This window comes from Molossus molossus, unplaced genomic scaffold, assembly GCF_014108415.1.
Source record: "Molossus molossus isolate mMolMol1 unplaced genomic scaffold, mMolMol1.p scaffold_m16_p_11, whole genome shotgun sequence".
Classification (NCBI taxonomy): domain Eukaryota; kingdom Metazoa; phylum Chordata; class Mammalia; order Chiroptera; family Molossidae; genus Molossus; species Molossus molossus.
The window spans coordinates 18,423,790-18,438,630 of NW_023425346.1; the positions used below are offsets into that span (position 1 = coordinate 18,423,790).

At 53.5% G+C, this 14,841-nt stretch overlaps 1 protein-coding gene across 1 annotated transcript in view; it reads right to left on the reverse strand.

Annotated features, from left to right (window-relative positions):
• TMEM163 (transmembrane protein 163) overlaps window positions 1-14,841 on the reverse strand; it is a 249,137-nt gene that overhangs the window by 43,043 nt on the left and 191,253 nt on the right. The window contains exon 5 of the mRNA XM_036254421.1: window positions 5,395-5,491. Within this exon, the coding sequence (XP_036110314.1) occupies window positions 5,395-5,491 (97 nt within the window). The remainder of the gene's footprint in view (window positions 1-5,394; window positions 5,492-14,841) is intronic.

A 14,841-nucleotide genomic window follows, 5' to 3' on the forward strand; every position in this document is an offset into this window, starting at 1 on the left:
AGTGCTCAGTTCTCTTCTGTTTGGAAGCTGGTAGGTCCTTGGCTCCAGGATGAATAAAGTCGTGGAGTTATTCTGTCTGAAGAAACAAGGGTGGAACACCACTGACAGTCGGACCATGTGCCTTTCCTTGCGCAGTGCAGGGGGTATGTGGAGGACCATGACTGTGTGTGCCTCTTTTTTTTTAAGTACTTGTCAACACAGCTCCCGATTTAAATGTACAGTAATACTTGAAAGTGCGGCATACTGGGTGATGACTCTCGCTGTTGCTGATGGTGGATCCAGGATTTATTGGTTATTGCCAGAGAAGGAGCCTGCAGCATTACCAATCTGAGCTGAGAATAGTGTCCCTGAAGACATTTCCTGGACAGATCAATCAATACAGTCTAAGCTTCCAGAACTAAAGGCGTCAAAAAGTCCGCCAACATCCTTAGGAGCTTCTTCTCAAGTCCAATAATACCAGCCAACATTTATTCAGTAATTATATGCTAAGCACAGTACTTACATCTTTTCATTTTGTTTGCTTAACAATCCTACAGAGAAGGCGCCATTACTATTTCCATTTTATGAAGAAAGTGAGGCAGAAAAAGATGAAACAACCTGCCCAGGTTTCTTCAGTTAGGAAGCAGCAGACTTGAGATCTGTCTCCCCGACTTCAGCTCCCGTATCCTTACCCCCCCCAGCCCCACCCCAGCCCCCCGCCACACTGCCCCCCCGTGCTCCCTGGGCACTGAGGGACCTTTGGAAACTCACTCCCATGGGGTCACACTTGCTCAGAGGACCTGAGGAGGACAAGCTGTGAACTGCTCACCTGGCCCCCAGCTGTACTGCCCGCCCCCCATCCCCACTCATGTCCTGTTAAACTCTCCCACCTCTAAAGGGGCCCAACCTGAAACTACCTCAGACCATAAACAGAGTGACTTTGATGAGTAATTCAGAAATATAAAAAATCAGAATGTAAGAATAGCAGCCATAGTTAGCCGTGTCTTCTTTTTTTTTTTTTTAAATCCTTACCCGAGGATATTTTTCCATTTTTTGCACAGATAGAGTGGGAGGGAGAGAGAGGAAGAGAGATAGAGAGGGAAACATCGATGTGAAAGGGACACATCGAGTGGCTGCCACCCACACGACCAACCAGGGCCTGGGACAAACTGCAACCGAGGTATATGCCCTTAGCGGGAACCGAACCCAGGTCTCTCCAGACCGCAGGCGGATGCTCTAACCGCTGAGCCAAACCGGCCAGGGCAGCCCTGTCTTCTAATAACAATTATTTTAAATAAATTACTCATGTCCAGCTGGTGTGGCTCAGTGGTGGAGCATCGACCCCTGCACCAAGAGCTCACCGGTTTGATTCCCGGTCAGGGCACATGCCCAGGCTGTGGGCTCGATCCCGAGTGGGGGGCACGCAGGAGGCGGCCAATCGATGTTCTCTCGCATCGATGTTTCTATCTCTCTCTCCCTTCCTCTCTCTCTAAAATCAATAAAGGAAAAATGATTTTTTAAATAAATTACTCATTTGATCCTTATCATAAACCTCTGGCATAAGTCTAGTCTTTCTTGAACATTTCAGGAGGCCAGGGTCAGGAAGACTCAGTAAGCCGCCTAAGGTGGTCTCGGAGGTAAAAGAGGCAGAGAGGGGATTCCCACCTCAGGTCAGCCCACCATGCCCACGTCCCTTCCACCTACTAAGCAGCTCCCCTAAAGCCCTTCCTTCCTTCCGAGTCCATGATTCCCTCCCTCCATACTTGTCCACTCTTCTTAGTTTGCTGTGACGGGTGTGTCGGGAGACCGAGCAGCGGAGGCAGATGCTAGCCAGGGGCCCAGAGAGCAGGGGGGCCTGTGGGAAGGGGTTGGGGCAGCGGACATAGCCGGAAAGGCCACGGACAGGACCCCCGGGGCCTGGACACCCTCCCTCGAGGACAGCCGTTGGCAGCACCCACTTCTGAGCATGAGAAGATAGAAAAAAATACAGAAATGTAAACAACAAAAATCAGAAGACAAACCCGCAGGTCCAGACCTGAAAAGCCAATGATGAACAGGACCACGTAAGCTCCCAGGGCCAGGAACCAAGACAGACCCGGACCAGGAGAAAAGGGTCCAAATCCAGGCTCTGCCACCAGCCAGCTGACCACCTTAGGAAGGTCACTTCATCTTTTAAAGCCCCCATGTCTTCACAGAAAGGAGAAGTGGGCCATCTGTCCCTTCTCACCAAAACAGGGGGCTGCTTTCTTCAAAGCCACCCACCAGCGTAGGGCCCTCCGCTACCACGACCTCTGCGGCTCTGCCCACCCTTCCTGACTTTAGGACCGAGTCATACAGAGCTTCCGAGAAGGCTCCTTGGGAACCTGTTTCGTTAATGACCCAATGCGACCGTGGACAGGATGCGAGGGAGCAGACGGGCCGCCGGCTTATGAAGCCCTTGCGGCAGACACTGCATGCGGGCTCCTGTGCGGGGCTCCCCCAGCACACGCCGCCCAGGGGCAGGTGACGCCACCACAGCTCAGAGCCAGCTGACTTGATGGTTGGGACATTCCTAACTGCACAGCCTTCTTAGCAAACACTGACCCATCCTTGCAATGACTCTTCCTCTGAGAAGTACGAGCGGACATTAAGAAGAAAGCTGCCAGGGAACAGGCCTGGGGAGGGGAGATGCTGCTTCTGACAAACCCATGGTGACGACTTGGCAGAAATCACACACAAAAAGGCAATTCTGGCCCTGGCCAGTTTGGCTCAGCGGTTAGAGCGTCGGCCTGCAGTCCAGAGAGACCCGGGTTCGGTTCCCGCTAAGGGCGCGTATCTCGGTTACAGTTTGTCCCCAGCCCTGGTTGGTCGTGCGGGTGGCAGCCACTCAATGTGTCCCTTTCACGTCGATGTTTCTCTCTCTCCCTCCCTCCCTCCCTCCCTCCTTCCCTCCCTCCCTCCCACTCTATCTGAACAAAAAAATGGAAAAATGTCCTCGGGTGAGGATAAAAAAAAAAAGAAAGGCAATTCTGTAGTTAAGGGAAGGGTGAAGCTGTACCTCAGACCCAGTTTCATGATATCTAGGCCCTAAACGTCAGTCTCCCTCCCTGGTTTCAACTGCCACGGGCCATGAGCTTCCTTGGGCCCGACTGAAACTGTCCACCCGCTCCCACCCTGAGTTGTCATTTATTTAATTAGTTGCCAATTTATTTCACATTAAACACAGGTTTCCACTTTCTCTTTACAAACTCAGAAAACCTGACGATCCTAGGTCCACATTCCCACGGGGCAGACCCTTCCTCCAGGCACACGCCCCCAAGGTGCCACTGACCTGGGCGGTTTCTCCCGCTTCCCGGACTGGCTTTGGGGGCATCTGAGTGTGTGGCCCCTACTCTGGATGAGGCACTGAGAACAAATACTCATTGGGAATTTCTGCAGGGGCCACGGTCCGGCTATACCCTGCCGGCTTCCACAGATTTCTAGAGCAGACACAGGGAACCTGAAGACCCAGGTTAAACCACCACAGCTACAGCCCGGCAGCAGTCCCCTGGCCCCATGTGCCACGCAGTGGACAGGAGGCCTCCGTCTGCAGGAGGGAGCTCACACAGCCCGAAGGCACCTGTGTTACCTTCCAGAGCTGCGAAGGGATAACCGTGAGTGGGTGTGATTTTTGAATCCCACGCTAAGATTGATGAAAGATGCGGTGGTGTGAGTTCTCCAAGCACAGGTCCAGTCTTGGGCAAAATCATGGAGCTCGTTACCCTCTCTGACCCCCGCCTGGGGTAGGGCATTGGACATTTCTATCTCAACATGGAATTTCAGCTGGTGAGCTCCACCTCTGAGGAGTATTTGCACCATAAGGTCTGAGACTGTTCCCAGTTAAAAATTGTTCAGCTATGAAGAGAAAAACAAGGAGGGCCCCTGCAAGGGTCCATGAGCACAGCTGTCGAGTTGGTCCGCTGGAAATTAATTTTTAATGCCTAAAGAAATGAGCATGTCAACTAACCTAGGGCTGAAAATCCCCACCAATAAACATTGCTGAGCGTGGAGTCAGCTTCCTATCCCCTGTAAAAATGCAAACATGCTCTCTGGCCGGTGTCTTAATCAATCACATGAACACTCTCATGTCTACACGTCACATAGGCTTCAGATTCCCACGGAATGGACGCAGGATACCACGTCTGCTGGAGGGAAAGGATGAGAAAGTCCAGGATCCTGTGTGACCAGGAAGATCGGAGAGACAACAATAGTGAGACGAAGAACACAGAGTATAATAAATAGCAAGATTTGCTTGCGCTAGATCTGCTAAAAAAGACTAAAAGCCACAGGTAGGGACATTCCTACCTTGGTATCCATCCTTTCTTCCTGTCACTGAGATATCAGAGAACAAGCTTTTCTATCTGTGAGGATAAATAAGTTAAGATCCGAGGAGCTGCTAAAGGAAGGGCTCTCCTCTCGGCAGGGGGCGGGCCCCTCGAGGCAGCTGCCTTCAGCCTGTGAGATGCCCTGTCGCACATCTTCATCTTCCCAGACACACACGCACATGGTGCCGCACTCCAGGAGGGACTCACGTATATTCTGCTAACAGTCTAATATATTAAGATGGTGCAGGTAGCTAAACTCAAATCAAATCACATTTTAAAAGAACAGCCCTTATTTTTGCCTTTAAATCACTATGCAACTTGTCCAGGGTGGGGCAAAAGTAGTTTACAGTCGTGGGCATGTGAAACAGTTTATTCTTGTATTGTTAGTTATTAATTACTGGATTATTTTCCATACCCACAACAGTAAACCTAATTTTGCCCCACCCTGCATATACAGCATCATTGTAATGGCAGCGTCTTCATCTCCTGGTACATAAATGGGCTGCCTTATATGAAGACTGTACAGACATTTACTTGCTCTGCGTTCATACGGGGAGGGTGAGAAAAAGAACCAGTGCAGGTGATGTCTGTCACCCCGGGACAAAGCAGTCAGACACACTCCAGGATGAAACTGCGTCCTCCAGTCCCCACACTCGGAAGTCAGTCGTGCCAGAAAACCTACACAGATTCATGTACCGAGGTGCAAAGCAATCAAATAATTCTTACTACCACAGTCGTTACAGGGACGCAGAACGACAGACTCCAACAACACAGACGGGGTTACTCTGCTACGTAAAAATCAGCCCGTTTCTCTTTACATAAAAGCTTGTTTTAAAAACAGTCAAAAATCTAAGGAGAGGGACACAGAACCCAGTACAGGCTCAATATTTGAAGCCTCTTCCTCTTGCCTGGTGCTTTCCTCTCCCAAGCCACCCATCCCAGTGAGTCCTTCGGGAGTCCCAGAGTGTTGCCTGTCCTCCCTCCACCGGCCCAGCCCCCCCCCCCCCGCCCCCGCACATCTGTGAAGAGCGGTAGCACAGGAGGGATTGCTAAGAGAGAAGAAGGACCTTACCACTTCCGGGAGCAGCTTAGTCGAGAGGTCGTGGATGGCTTTGACCACTATACATAAGGATGACAGGAGGAATATCACCCCCAGGATGACACAGGCTCTGCAAAGAAACACAACATTGAGACATTTCGCTGAGAGAACCCCGCCCCAGCTCATTCACGCAACGACAGCAACAGTGACATGACCCAAGGCACTGGGACCAACACGATTTGCCACATTCCCACAGTGACCACCCACAGTCTCAGAATTGATAGTGAATCATTTCGAAGAGAATGACTTGGAATTTTATCACCAAAATCAACCTCATGGGAAAGAGGCTTCCCCATCCCACATAATTGCACAGCTTCCCATGATGCTGGCATGGAGAACCTCCAAGGCCACGGAATGCCAACCCCCACCCACTGGCCTGGCAACACAGTCCACTCCTCCCCCAGCCGGAGCGCGCAGAGTTCAACGGCAGAGTGCGTCTCCAGCATGAGGTGTCCCATTTAACATGTTGCTTGATCTTGATCAAGCACCTTAACTTCCTTTAACCTCTGTGTTATCACCTGCCAAATAAATGGGCATATTTTCTACCTGAAGATGAAATCAGATATTGCACAGAACATAAATAAGTAACCCATGCATGCTGGCTTAAACAAAGGAAAACAAACGTCCACCCTGGGGGTCTCTCTCCAGTGATAAGACCCCTTCGGCTTCCCCCAACGATAAAAAAGAGGAATGCTTTGGTAATGGCAAAAGACTGAGTGTTTCTGGCAAGATGGAGCAATTCTTGAGAAAGAAATGAGGGAGAGAAGTAAGGATGAGGTCGAATAAGACAGCCCAGCACAGGACCGGGAGGAGCAAGTCAAGGATAAGGCCAAGGGTGGGGTTCGGGACAAAGAAGATGGAATATGAAAGTACATAGGAGGAAATGATAGTGACAAGGTCAAAATACCAAATGAAAATGAGAAGAGAGAGAAAAGAACAAAATGCAAGAACGACTCGTTAGCTCTAGGTCATTCCTGCCCCGACCTGACGTCTCCACCAGGTGGCAGCCTCCTCAGCCCCCTCCTTCACTATCAGATAAAATCAGCTTCCTCATCCACCTTGGGTTTCCCTCTCTGGACTAACAGAATGGCCCAAAGTTTCCCACATAACATTGAAGTGACACCCACTTAGACTCCTTACAAGCCTATGGATCAACACGTTCCCCTAAAACCTAGAAGTCAGAAACGAGCAGGTCGACACGGCCACCTGGAGTCTGCTCAGTCGGCTTCTGATCCACGCTCGAGTTGTAGGTTTTATTCTGCCAACGACACAGACAGAAGGAAGGCATCGTGCTGACTGGGGCAAACCGCAGAAGAGCACAGAGATGTAGAAAACGTAACGAATGGGCTGGGGGTCTTGGTACAGAGAAGTCCTGACGCTATAAACCAAACGGATGCTCCACCGCGGGTGGCCTATGTTCTCGGAATAGCCCGGGGAAAACATGCACTCGAGGGGAGAAAACAATGCAGGCAGGAAGTGCACACTGAACAGCAGCGGGTACAGAGGGGGGCAGGGGGCCTGGGCTGGTCGCCACAGTCCCGGCAGGGCGAGCGGGCGGTAGGGATGTGGGGTGCCTACTGCAGGCCCTTCAGTGACAAGAGACTGGGGCCGGACCAGGGCCAGGGATTCCCAGGGGTTGGTGGATCAATGCTCCCAAAGCAACTGGCCCACGTCCCAGCTGCCCCCGGGGAAGACGGCTATGGGCCAGCTGTGCCCCACACTCAAAGTAACCATCTACCTGCAGGCAAATGGGACCTGAGAGAGCCTACAGGAAAAGAGCCTAATGTCAGGATAAGCTTCCAAGATAAGATTTGTGATGTGTTTTTTTTTCTCCATTCAAAAACTCCTGAGTGACAAGCACAGACTCTGAGTCACCCTTTCTGATCAATTCAACAGCCAGTGTGAGCTTCTCACCCCAGTGCACACTGCACTCGCCAAGGGCTTTGGACCAGTTGCCCAGAGACTGCCCCAGTTCAACTTTATCAGAATCTCACGGGGTGAACCCAGGCACGACGTGTTTACAAGCTCCCAGGCAAGCCCCCGTGGACGTGGGCTGAGGTCCCTGCCCAGGACCAGGCGAGGCCTGTCCTTAGGGAGCTTCTGCTGTGGGCTAAAAACCACACCTCTGGACAGAAGGCGGGGAGGGAGCCGGTATCCTAGCTGGTCAGGAAGGAGTGAGCTCTAAGGTGCCTGAGGGACCCAGCGTATAGGTGTCCCAGAGCTTTCTCCCCCAGGATGTGGGTGGGCAGCCACCACTTGGGTGCTAGACCAGAAGACAGTTTGTCACAACACTCTCAAGAAGCTTCCACCACCAGGCTCCCTGGGGGAGGGGACAAAGGTCTGCTTCTTCCCGCCAGGGAACCCAGGGAATGGGATGCCACGGGGAAGGTCTGCAGGCGCCTCCAAGACCACGGAGTGGATTTGCATTTTGTTTATTTTACTTAAGGAGATAAATGTTAAGAATACAGTGGTCTCCTTACGTCATATCTTGCTTTCTATATCTTTAATCAAAACGACACTACAAATCCCTTAAGGCCAAGATCCCTACGTTTAGATCTGTGTCTACAGCTCACATGCGTCTGTACAGCTGGGGTCACCATTCACTGACTAATTCATCACTAGCTGATTTGTACTTGTCCCCCCACGGAACTGAAGGGGCATCAACCGCTTACCGGTGTTGATGGGAGGAGGAAAACACTCCTAACACGTCAGCCAAAATGCCTGTGGAACAGCCCACGTTGTAAAACAACTCTGAAGTGTAATGAAAATCGAAAGGAAATGATGATTTGGTGTATTGAAGCTGAATTATGCAAAACTGCCATTATTTTTTTCTTCATGAATGTACCTATGAATACGCTCAAAAATGTTTTAAAAATCTATTTTCACTTTCTTTTAAATGTGTTGCCAATTCAGAAACCACAGTCAGCCTGCCTCTCCCACTGCGGGGAGCCTGTGTCGGGGGGGCCCCAGCCTAACGCAGCTATTATTGGCAGAGGGCGTGATGCTGTTTTTTGACGTTTTATTAATAATGTATTGTTTACACAGCAGTGTTCTCGGCAGGCACTCCACGTTCTGCACACCGCACAGCGGCTCACGTGTGCCCTGGAGGCTGCTCCCAGACCTGACTTCACCTTTCTGCTATGTCATAGATTGGGAAGGGGAGAGCTGTGTTTCATCAACATCAGGAGTCAAAGTGGGAGAGTCAAGGTCTAGGAGCTTGGCCAAGCTCACTCTAGGAGTATGAAGTCCACCCAGACACAGAAGCCAGGTCCCCTGACTCCCTCCCAGTGGCCACTCCCGGTCAATCTCCCAGCCAGCTGGAAGGACCTGGGCATCCAACGTCACATCCTCATACCACCAGCGATCAGGGACTGCACGGTCTCCAGGGCACAGCAGAGATTTGGGTCAGGAGCAAACACAGCTGCTTCCTGGTGTGGGGGTGGGGGAGCGGCCAGGGTAATGCCCCATCAGCACACCTGGCCTGCACCTGGAGGGCAGCACTGGGGGCCGGTCACCTGAATGAACACAGATGCCTTTCCCCTCCTGCCCAACTCCAGAGGAGGAAACACCGAGTCAGAAAGAGGTAAATAAACTACCACCCCTTCAACATAATCCCCCATCAACCCAGACTGAAGCCCAGTTTGAATTCCCACAGGACCGGTGGCTGTCAAAGTGTGGGCACAGACAGCAGCAGCAGCGTCACCTGGGAACTTGTTAGAACAGCCAATTCCAGCGTCCATCCCAGGCCCCGAACCAGAAACTCGGCGGGGCCCAGCGCTCCGTGTGTGCTGCATGTGCACAAGCCCTGCAGTGATTCTCACACACACTCAGGTTTGAGTGTGGACTAGTCTTGCCGTTGACACATTTAATGGCTGAAAGAACACGAGTAAAATTTAAAGAAATTGTTAAAGCCACTGGCACCTTCTAATGAAGACTGCACATTGCTAATTGTGGACAGCATAATAAATCCATGGGTAACCTTGCAAGTAAGCAATTTTTGCCTCTGAAATTATAAGGGCAAAACCTACTGACAGATACCTCACATCCAAAATGACGTAAGGCTGAATGTCCCTTGTCACTTGTAGGTCTAAAGGCCTGTGGTTCACATTAATAAAGCCTGAGTCTTAAACCAATTCTCCCACATTTTCCAAAGAGAGGCTTCTTCTAATCATCCCCTAATTTACACAAGATCTAAAACACAGCAGCCCTGGAAAATTAACCAATTTAGTCTACAGCTTAAAGTGTAAATATTTTATTTATCATCTTTTACCCTCGTCTCCAAAGCACTTATAATCTGGGACACTGTCAAGTGTAAAATAATAAAAAATAAAAGTCAAATGGTGAGTATACACAGTCCTTAGGACGCACAATTTCTAATGCTGGTTTATTCCAGCTAGGTCCTATGTCACCCGGTGCATTCTGCCGTTGTAAATAAAGCAGCAAACATCGGTTTGGAGGCAGGATAAAGGGAAGGAGGAAGTGAGCAAAGAATGCTATGAGCCATTCTCTCTTTGTGATGCCCAAAAGGTGCCATTTTCTCAAGGTTTCAGCCTTCCTCACTCCATTACTACCAACATTCAAATCCTCTCCCACTGCGGGAGTTCCCTCCCCTCCTCCTCCTATTCTTACTCATCTTACCTCCTTCTCTTGACTATTCTAGGCTCTAGACCCCACCGCCCCTCTCCACCACATTCCCATCTCTCTTCTCTGTCTCCAGCCCACCTACCTCTGCACTCTGAACAGACGGCGGTGAGGGGAGGGCGGCTCGGACCGGGGCTGGCCACTCAGGCCGGGGTCTGGGCACACACTCTCCATGGGACGATCGTCCATCTCCTCAACATGTAACCACTAAAATTCTCTCTTTACCCAACAAATGGCCCTTTGCTTATATCTAATAACACCCAAAGTAACTAAACCCACCCAAGTGAAATCTCATTTAGATAGAACTTTTTTCCTGGCTTCAACTTGAGGGACAAAAGTCAACATTTATTAAAGAATTAGAGTCTAGCCCGGCTGGTGTGGTTGAGCGTCGACCTATGCGCCAAGAGGTCGCTGGTTCAATTCCCGGTCAGGGCACATGCCCAGGTTGTGGGCCCGGTCCCTAGTGGGGGGCATGCAGGAGGCAGCCAATGCTCTCTCTCACTGATGTTTCTATCTTTCTCTCCCTCTCTGTTCCTCTCTCTCTAAAATCAATAAAGAAAAAATATTAAAAAAAAAAAAAGAATCAGAGTCTAGCCCTGGCCAGTTTGGCTAAGTCAGTGGTTAGAGCATTGGCCCGCGGACCAATGAGTCGCGGGTTTGATTCCAGCCAAGGGCACATACTTCAGTTGCAGTTCATGCCTGGCCCTGGTCAGGGTCGTGTGGAAGGCAACCAGTCGATCTGTCCCTCTCACATAAATATTTTTCTCTCTCCCTTTCTCTTCCTTTCTCTCCCTCCCACTCTCTCTGAAGTAGATTCTAGAGCAGTACAGTACAATAGGATTTCTGTGATGATGGAAAGTGATCTATTATGCACTGTCCAGTACAGTAGCCACTAGCCATGCGTGGGGCTATTGAGGACCTCAAATGTGGTTAGTGCAACTGAAGAAATGAAATACCAATTACTTGTAATTAATTAAAACGTAAATGGCCACATGGGGTTAGTGACTACCACATCAGTGCCACTCTAAAGGTTGGGCTGAAAAGTAGACTCACCAAAGTATGTGGGGAGGGAGGGAGGGGAGGAGGGAGGGAGGGAGGGAGGGAGAAGCCCTGAAGCTACTTATCACGACCAGGTAAATGCAGGTGAGCCAGCAGGGTCTGCTCTCGGAAAACTTGCAGAAGGCGTCCCGCCTCTGGTACCTTCCATCAGTCAATGCATCTCTCCAGTAAACCCCCCACGCCCCAGGTTGACACCCAAGTCTCTCTTGTTCTCACCTAATGTCAACCAATCCCAGCCACAGCCGCTGCTCCACCAGCCGCAACTCTTTTGGGAAGAGACCTTAACTTCAGTCATTCACATTTAGGTCTACACCCAAGCCCCGGGCCAAGGGAAACAAAATCCATTCGCATCCACGAGCACAGTGCAGGAGAAACCGACGACCATTGCCGGGCAGTCCTTACTCATGAATGCGAAATCGATGAACAAGGAACAGAGTGAAGACGGGTCAGTGTGCTGAAGAACAGCCTGGGATCCACGTCGGAAGGAAGGAGGGCTCCGCGGTGACCTCAGGCTGGGTCGCAGAGAAGGCACAGGAGTCATCCAGCAGAGCAGCTGGAAGGCTGTGAAGGGCCCTCCAGGCCCAGGGAACATTAGGGGCAAAGTTAAAGACACAGCCTTGCGGAGCCTGCTTCAGCGGGAAGTCAACGTGGAGATGCTGTTCTTGGCGCATTTGGCCTGCGGGGACCCGCAATGCCAGGGCCTCAGGGAGAAGGGCGCTTCGAAGTCCCCTCAAAATGGTGGGTGCAACACCCATGACACACGTAATAGATCTTGGACCGTATGTGGGCCAGCGTGTTGTTAGCCTTAATAGTTATGCACTTTAATGTGCATTAGGAATACAACTGATTTTTACCCCATGTCAGCAAGGACATTATTGCTTAAAGAAAAAACTAAGTATGACCACATTTAAATAAATATTAAGTAAGTAACAGCGTAGGTGGCACACATGGGACAGAACTCAGCAAGGTGGGACCCGCCCGTGGCTCAGGAAACCTGGCATGTTGACAGGACGTCGTCAAGGCCTTCACACAGGGAAGGCCCGCGATGTGACCGGGCCTCGCAGAGTCCCTCTGACTGGGGCTGGGGCTTGGCAGGGCTGAAAGGAACCGGAGGTGGTGTAATCAGCTGGGGACATGTTAGTAGCCAAGGAAAGGAAGCGATGACTCCTTACACAGGCCGCGACTGCTGAGAGGAGCCAGCAGGGAAAGACCAAGAAGGCGAACGGAGGGGACCTGGTAACCGACTGCATACGGACAGCAGAGAAGGTGCCAGGACAGCCCCAGTTTGGAGAGAGGCCCCGGGAAGGGGTGGTGGTGCATCCAAGAGCAGGCGGCGTGAGGCTGGAGCGGGGCCTGGGACGGAAGCTGGTTCGGGGCTTGCTGAGCTCCAGGGGAATGTGCAGACAGACAGACATACGGAGCTTGGCTGAAGAGGCCTGTCCCTGGCCTGGGCTCCCAGGGCCATTTTCCTGGGGCCCCCGGTTTCACAGAGTTGTTTCTGAGAACAGAGGTGGAAGGAGAGAAGCACACAGGAACACCCTGTCTCAAGGTTCCCAACCCCACCCAGTACCTCTGCCTCCAGAACCCCCTGCGAGGCTCCCGCATGCTGAGCCGCCCACCCGAGCTCATCCAGTCAGTCAGGAAACACTGACACCTCTGTGCCGTGGCGCGAGGACTCAGCCGGGACCAGAAGGTGGGCCGCTGCCTGCCCTGGTGGAGCCGACAGGACAGGCAGACCGTACGCGTGGAGCCGACAGGACAGGCCGACGGTACGCGTGGAGCCGACAGGACAGGCCGACGGTACGCGTGGAGCCGACAGGACAGGCCGACCGTACGCGTGGAGCCGACAGGACAGGCCGACCGTACGCGTGGAGCCGACAGGACAGGCAGACCGTACGCGTGGAGCCGACAGGACAGGCCGACGGTACGCGTGGAGCCGACAGGACAGGCCGACGGTACGCGTGGAGCCGACAGGACAGGCAGACCGTACGCGTGGAGCCGACAGGACAGGCCGACCGTACGCGTGGAGCCGACAGGACAGACAGACCGTACGCGTGGAGCTGACAGGACAGACAGACCGTACGCGTGGAGCTGACAGGACAGGCCGACGATACACGTGGAGCTTACAGGACAGGCCGACGGTACGCGTGGAGCCGACAGGACAGGCCGACGGTACGCGTGGAGCCGACAGGACAGGCCGACCGTACGCGTGGAGCCAACAGGACAGGCCGACGGTACGCGTGGAGCCGACAGGACAGGCAGACCATACGCGTGGAGCTGACAGGACAGGCCGACGATACACGTGGAGCTTACAGGACAGACAGACGATACGCGTGAAGCCGACAGGACAGACAGACCGTACGCGTGGAGCTGACAGGACAGGCCGACGATACACGTGGAGCTTACAGGACAGACAGACGATACGCGTGGAGCTTACAGGACAGACAGACGATACGCGTGGAGCTTACAGGACAGACAGACGATACACGTGGAGCTTACAGGACAGACAGACCGTACGAGTAGAGCTTACAGGACAGGCTGACGATTCGCGTGGAGCCGACAGGACAGGCAGACCATACGCGTGGAGCCGACAGGACAGACAGACCGTACGCGTGGAGCCGACAGGACAGGCCGACGGTACGCGTGGAGCCGACAGGACAGGCCGACGGTACGCGTGGAGCCGACAGGACAGGCCGACCGTACGCGTGGAGCCGACAGGACAGACAGACCGTACGCGTGGAGCCGACAGGACAGGCCGACAGTACGCGTGGAGCCGACAGGACAGGCCGACGGTACGCGTGGAGCCGACAGGACAGGCCGACGGTACGCGTGGAGCCGACAGGACAGGCAGACGGTACGCGTGGAGCCGACAGGACAGACAGACCGTACGCGTGGAGCCGACAGGACAGGCCGACGGTACGCGTGGAGCCGACAGGACAGGCCGACGGTACGCGTGGAGCCGACAGGACAGGCCGACGGTACGCGTGGAGCCGACAGGACAGGCAGACCGTACGCGTGGAGCCGACAGGACAGGCCGACCGTACGCGTGGAGCCGACAGGACAGGCCGACGATACGCATGGAGCCGACAGGACAGGCCGACGGTACGCGTGGAGCCGACAGGACAGACAGACCGTACGCGTGGAGCCGACAGGACAGGCCGACGGTACGCGTGGAGCCGACAGGACAGGCCGACCATACGCGTGGAGCCGACAGGACAGGCCGACGGTACGCGTGGAGCCGACAGGACAGGCCGACGGTACGCGTGGAGCCGACAGGACAGGCCGACGGTACGCGTGGAGCCGACAGGACAGGCCGACGGTACGCGTGGAGCCGACAGGACAGGCCGACCGTACGCGTGGAGCCGACAGGACAGACAGACCGTACGCGTGGAGCCGACAGGACAGGCCGACAGTACGCGTGGAGCCGACAGGACAGGCCGACGGTACGCGTGGAGCCGACAGGACAGGCCGACGGTACGCGTGGAGCCGACAGGACAGGCCGACGGTACGCGTGGAGCCGACAGGACAGGCCGACCGTACGCGTGGAGCCGACAGGACAGGCCGACCGTACGCGTGGAGCCGACAGGACAGGCCGACCGTACGCGTGGAGCCGACAGGACAGGCAGACCGTACGCGTGGAGCCGACAGGACAGGCCGACGGTACGCGTGGAGCCGACAGGACAGGCCGACGGTACGCGTGGAGCCGACAGGACAGGCAGA